The 6,543-nt window shown below is 35.6% G+C and overlaps 1 protein-coding gene across 1 annotated transcript; it reads right to left on the reverse strand.

Annotated features, from left to right (window-relative positions):
* Nucleotides 1-399: 399 nt before the first annotated feature.
* On the reverse strand, nucleotides 400-6,019 carry LOC121320839 (TNFAIP3-interacting protein 2-like). Its single transcript, XM_041259532.1, has 6 exons — nucleotides 5,218-6,019; nucleotides 3,398-3,703; nucleotides 2,794-2,889; nucleotides 2,421-2,678; nucleotides 1,971-2,087; nucleotides 400-1,837 (listed from the first exon to the last, which is right to left on the reverse strand). The coding sequence occupies exons 1-6, from the start codon at nucleotides 5,608-5,610 to the stop codon at nucleotides 1,553-1,555; spliced, it is 1,455 nt and encodes a 484-aa protein (XP_041115466.1). The 5' UTR covers nucleotides 5,611-6,019; the 3' UTR covers nucleotides 400-1,552.
* Nucleotides 6,020-6,543: the final 524 nt, after the last annotated feature.

Consider the following 6,543-nt stretch of genomic DNA (forward strand, 5'->3'; position numbering starts at 1 on the left):
TTTTCTTTTTTACAATTGACAAAACTAGGATTCTTGTGTAAAACGTGTTTTCTGTACTCAACAAACGTCTGAAAGGATTCAAAATCTGTATTGTAGAAGTACAGATATGGCCAAAAGTTTTGCATCACCCTATAGAATCAACTAATTTTGCTTAATAAAGTCAAATGAAAACCTGCAGAATAATGTTACATTAACATACTGAAGTACATACCACGTTGTAGTTTTCCAAATACTTAAACAACTGACAAAAGTTGAAAAATCTGACATTTCAAAATCTTACATGAAATACTATACTAATATTATAGCTTCCAGTAGACTTACAATATCATTTTTAATTTATTTGATTACATTGAATAATACAATAAAATCTACATTACATTCATACAGGTTTTTTTTTTGTTTGTTTGTTTTTTTAATTATGTCTCAATCCTAAAATTCTAGGCGATGCAAAACTTTTAGCCATAGCTGTAGACTACCCAAAAATGTGTATCACTTGAGCAGAGACTTGTGTATAGAGCTCTGTTTCCACTTCCATTTCACTCACATAGCAAAATGGAGATTGTCTACATTGCAGTCTTACATAACTCAAGCTAAAAAACAAATTACTAACCCTGAAAGTTGGCAACTGGCATAACTTCCCCAAACACTGAATTACATTGAATTATGCATTCTAAGCTAACAAGCTATTACTAGTAAATTAAATATATTACCATTTATAATATATACACATATCAAGCACCAAGGTATTACAACTGCACTTATCCCAAGCTTACTGTTCTTTTAATTAGTTAGACATACTGTAAAGTGCAATAAGTTAAACATGATTACTGTGGACAGCACAATAATAATAATAATAATAATAATAATAATAATAATAATAATAATAATAATAATCTCCTACTAACGTCTTATTTGAAGGAGAGATGCACTGTATCTGGCTACAACACTATTAGCCAAGTGCATCTGTTGCTTCTCACAATAAAATCACAAAAGTACAACTAGCCTTTTGGAGCACACAGTTGCTGTTTTAGTCAGTTGATAAGAAAGATATATAAAGTACAGAAACGTATAAATAGATGGAATAGAAAAAATAGCTATTAAATCAGAAGAAAATTATAGAATCAGACTGAAACCAATTTTGCGTCAGTTTACCAACATGGTAAAAAAAATACCAAAAATAGCATGTGCTATTAGCCACAAAACGGGCCAATAGTCACTCTAGCAGTCAACTGTCAACGAACTACTGCTCTCTGAAACTGCAGTTTTAGTGAAACAGATTTTGACACATGATAGCCTGTAGCTTTGGGTCATGTAACCCACTGTCACTTTCAACTATGCCTAAACTCCAGTAAATAGCTGTATAGGGTGCTATTTGGAGTTGCGAAGACACAACGAAGTAGGGAACTACACAACAGTTAAAAGGATGTTGTAAAAGCAGCAAGACTGTAGCTATTTCTGACAATAGCATTGTAACAAGTATCTGAACCCACACAAAGTAGTGTCGTTCACTGGTTGTATATTGTCTCATTGGACAGTTTTTTGTTTCTTTGCCTTATAGTTCAGCACATTCTGTAAAATGTTTTAGAAATGCAGTCGACTGTTCATCGTTATAAACTACCAAACAGCGTGGACATTGTAAGTCAGTCTGTGCTCTGTGCTCTGATTTTGAAGTCCTGTTTGCTGCTGGAGAATCTTGAGTTGACTGGGAGCTTGACCTGTTTGCTCCCGATTGATCAGGGCTATTGCCCAGCAACACTTCAGCAGCATCCGTCTCTATGTGCATAAGGTTCCTATTGCCAATGTGTATTCTGACAGGGGTAGCTTGATCTCCTGAATCCTAACAAATACAAGGTTTGGATTAGTTATTTGTTAATATGTTTTCAATATTATTACAAAAACGACCTCTCTCAAGTCCTACATTTTAATACTGCTTCCTTGAATCATTGATGAATATTAGAATTTTCAATTACCTGTCTTCTCAGCTGCAGCTCTAAGCGGACTATATCTTCCTGAAGATCTTGTATTTTGCTTTGCGCCCTCTCTCGATCAGCTCGCTCAAACTTAAAATCATCTTTATAAATAAGAACCTGAAAAAATAAAGTAGGGATTATAACAGGATGTTATTTTTACATCACTGTTATGTTTGTAGCCTATTGGTCCCTTACAAGAAAAGTATAGTCAGGAGTTAATAACAATTCCGATAAAACAGGATCCAAGGGTCCCCCATTGGACGCATTTAAGAAAAAGCAACTTTCCTTAGAATAAAACAACTGTATACAACTGGAGAAAACAACTGTTGCAGGTGGAGCTGTTAAATTGCAGTTTTGAGTAGTTTCTTGCTAACAGTATGCATTTGCTTCAAAGTAGGGCCTGTACAACTTTAAGAATTGCATTTAAGAAATGTATGAGTGACAAAGTACCTGTTGTTCAAGTGTTTGGATGCGTTCTCTGTCCGTTTTCCTGGTTTCCTCCAGGTCTCTGCTGAACCTGTTGCATTCCTTCATCTTGTCTTCCAGCAGTCGATTAAGCCTCAGGATCTCCTGCTGCATCATGTCCATGTTGGTCTGCGCCGAGTCAAAGCCTTGCTTTGAATTCACTTTCAGTTTCTGACACAGTCCTTTCACATACTCTTCCCTGCTAGCGTCATACTTCTGCCACTTGGCATTCAAGCTTTCTACCTGTGGCACAAAACAGAAAAATATTGTCTTTAACATAGAAATTATACGACTTGTCACACAAGCGTCTTTAAAACGTTATTTAAAACATTGTCATGGAGTAGAAAAAATAACTTACATGAACCACTTTCTGCTGTAAAGTTTTATTTTCTTCCTGTAGCTGGCATACTATAGCCTTAAGATGAGCAGTCTCATTAGAGTTTGTACATTGAAGCTGTGAAAAAAAAAACACATTAACATATTATAACCTGTGGTGAGGATAACAGTTACTAATTTAGTTCTTTTCGGGTTACTTTATCAAAATAAATATGGTATACTTTCAGGTAATTTCATAAAAATAATCCCCTGAAATAAAAATATAAAATCCATGATTGCTTTTGGGAAGTCCCTACTTATCCTGTAGCAGAGAAAAGCATTTCACTGCTGGTAAATGATATACTAAAACTGTTGACATCCAAGAACACAACTATCGATATTATTAAAAATCTGAAAAACTTCTACCTCCAAATGGACAGTTGCTGTTTTGTTGTTTCAGTTTCAATATCAGCTCTGTGAAATTCCCAAAGCAGCTTCTGATAAACATGTGGCTATTATCCGTGAAATTAAAATATACTGGTTTAAACTTGTATGAGTATGCCTATTGCCCCTTACTGTCAGTAAACATGCCACTATCAGAATTGTTCATAGGGTATATTAAATTCTGTAAACATGATCCAGCATACCTTGCTAGATTGTTCTGTATGAATCTGTTCTTCTCCAGATTCAGGAAGTTTCTTCTGTTTGCCCTCCAGTCTTTGTGATACCTGCTGACATACTTCCACTGTGGCAGCCAGCTGAGCACGGAGCTGCTCTGCCTCATCAGTGAGGGAATGACACAGCACCTCTCTAGTTGCCTGAACCCTTTCCTTCTCTGCCAGAACCCCCTGGAGCCGCAAAATCTCCAGGTCTTTCTCATGTGGCGGTCTGCTTGTCATTCTCTGCATTTCTTCATCTTTTTCTCTCAACTCCTTTTGCAGTTTCTGAAGCTCCTGCAATTAAAAGTGAACACCAATAGTCTTCTAGCACAGTTTGGAGTAACAGAAAATCACCATGCAACAGTGATGAAATTGGACAATATGTTGCTGCATCTGTTTGTGCAGAGCCTGAGCAAGAATATCCTTTATTTTCATCTCCTGAACAACTTTATTTCCTTATTTAGCAGAAATATGTAGTCTACTTATCTATTACTGTAAAAAAAAATGTTATTGTGTAGACATATTCAATAAATAAGTAAAAGCGATTTCATAAATTTACGTTTTACAACCAAATTATTCGGACATATCAGATTCTGGGTACTCTGAACCTCTTTCACACTGGCGCTCATACCCAGGTCGGGTTGTGGGTTGCCACACTTTTATCCCGGTCGAGCGAGACAAAATAAATTCATGATGATTATTGGTAAGCGACAAAGTAACAACAGCACGCCTGCGTAAAGGTATCGCGTCCAACAGGAACATTTCTGTTTATATTTCTATTGATTGAGACACGCCACGAGCCAGATTGCAGCAGGGACAAAGAAAATAGCTCTACTAATCAACATTTTAGCCGGTGATTCTTGAAAGCCTGAACTGATGAAAGGGTGGTCACATGAACGTTGCTGCTGCTTGCTTACTTCTGTAACCCAGTTCGCAGTATGAAATCTCATAGCCGACCTGCAAGACACCGGTCATGACCCGGGTGGGGTCCGACCAGGGTTGTGCATGCTAGTGTGATAGGGGCTTAGGTCATTCCAAATGTCAGGCCGTTACTTTATTGGACAACTGAAGAAAAAAATTAATTAAAAAAAAAACGTCTTCCCCCAATGCTTTAGCTGGCCAATAAACATGCTGCCACAAGCATTTTAATAACAGGGAATTTAAATATAATGGTCATTATGAACAAAAAGTGTATGCGGTCTCTGCTTGTCCACTTTTGGTTTGTTACTAAAATGACCAGTTGTGACTGAGGCCCTATTATTATTACATTTTAGTAATAATTCTCATTAAGGAAATTATAATAACTAGGACTGATTACCTACAAGGCAGCGTGTATCATTTCGACTGCGATTTCTCAGAACAGATCACATACTGTAGGCTTAAATTATCAGGATAGATATGGTTATAAAATATGTATTTTATATAAAAAGTATAAGGCCCGCACAAAGAGAAACTGTCTAATCTGAAACTATGTAATTTCCCCATTTGCAATATGACTATGCCATGCGTCACTGAAGTTTACAGATGAAATGCAAAACTCCTGCATTCATTTATTTACATATATTAGTTGCCATTCTAATTGTACTATGTACAACTGTCAGTATAATAGACACATGTTTTACAGTGATTAAATTACCAATGGAAATCGTTAATATATTTCAACCGGATATTTCCATGAGTTAATCAAAACCGTAAAGATGTATGGTTGTAGTTTATTTTCCTGAGATTACGTAATATTATATATTATATAAAATTACCAATAGAAAACAAACACGCAAATATATATATATATATATTATAACACTTACTAGTTTCATTGTTTCCAGTTGCTGCTCAGAATTTCTTTCAGTTTCTTTCTGTTGCTGTTTAAGTTTGCTGATTTCCTTACATAGATTCTCGAATAAGGACTTTGAAGGTCCAAAAACCAGTGGCCCCTCTTCCCCTACATGAACAGCGGCGTTTTCGTATCTTGCTAACCTCGCCTTTAGGTCCCTGATTATATTATCTTGTAAGCGGACGTGGTGGTTCATTCTGGCCAATTCCAGGCGTGTTTCGTGGTAGAAAGTGTTCAAAGTTGTATAGCTCTGTAGTTTGGTTTTAAGCATTGCGTTTTCCATCTTGATTTGTTCCACCATCTCTTCTCTCTGATTGTATCCGTGGCTCGGTGTTTCTGTGCTGTTGAAGCTGCTGTGGGAGGACATCGTAGTTGGTTGATGAACTACTCTGCTTGCATGCCAAATGTGTTGGGACAAAAATTCACAACTATAAATAAAACACCTACTGTAACAATAATGTTACGCTACAGTACCTGTACGCAAATGGTAACTAGCATATACAAGCGGCAAATGGATTTAATTAAACATACATAGACATTAAATTGCGAAATTAATAATATTCCAAACTGGAGGGGGGAATTTCCTTTCGGGACTTCCCCGCTGTTCCGGCGGACTTTTTATGTAATTTTCTTTGTTTCTCATGCCAGGCTCCTTTCCGTATTGCACCGATTAATCCTTGCTGGTAACCAACTCAGAAGATTAAGTGTTTTATTATTATTATTTAAACTTTATGTTGATACAATTTACCTTTCAAGAAAATACCACTTCGATGCGCATGCGCATTGGTGCTTCCTGTGTCTCGGGTTTACGTAGGCAACTGTATTTGGTAATGAAGTAAGTCTTTGTTTGCATAACGTGTGCATTTTTTGTGTTTTTTTTAATACCATCTGAGTTATTTTGTTTTCTTTCAATCAGAAAACGTTTGAGTTACCATGTACTATGATGTGCCTGAGTTCCAATGTTTTATAAACTTGATAACTGTTCCTGCGCTATAATTTTACTGTGTGTAATGTATTGTCTAATTACAGTTTAATTATGAAGTTGTGCACTATTTTATAAGCCTAAGCATTAAAGCCTGCAATCCCTGTTTTAAAAACAAGCTTGTTAGTTAGGCCTGTTATTACTGTTTATAGTCTGTTTTGAGTTTGATATATATAGGATACACATATATATATATATATATATATATATATATATATATATATATATATATATATATATATATAATATATATATATATATATATATATATATATATATATTATATAATATATTTGAATGAAGCTGACTAGTCAAAAT

This window comes from Polyodon spathula, chromosome 1, assembly GCF_017654505.1.
Source record: "Polyodon spathula isolate WHYD16114869_AA chromosome 1, ASM1765450v1, whole genome shotgun sequence".
NCBI lineage: Eukaryota > Metazoa > Chordata > Actinopteri > Acipenseriformes > Polyodontidae > Polyodon > Polyodon spathula.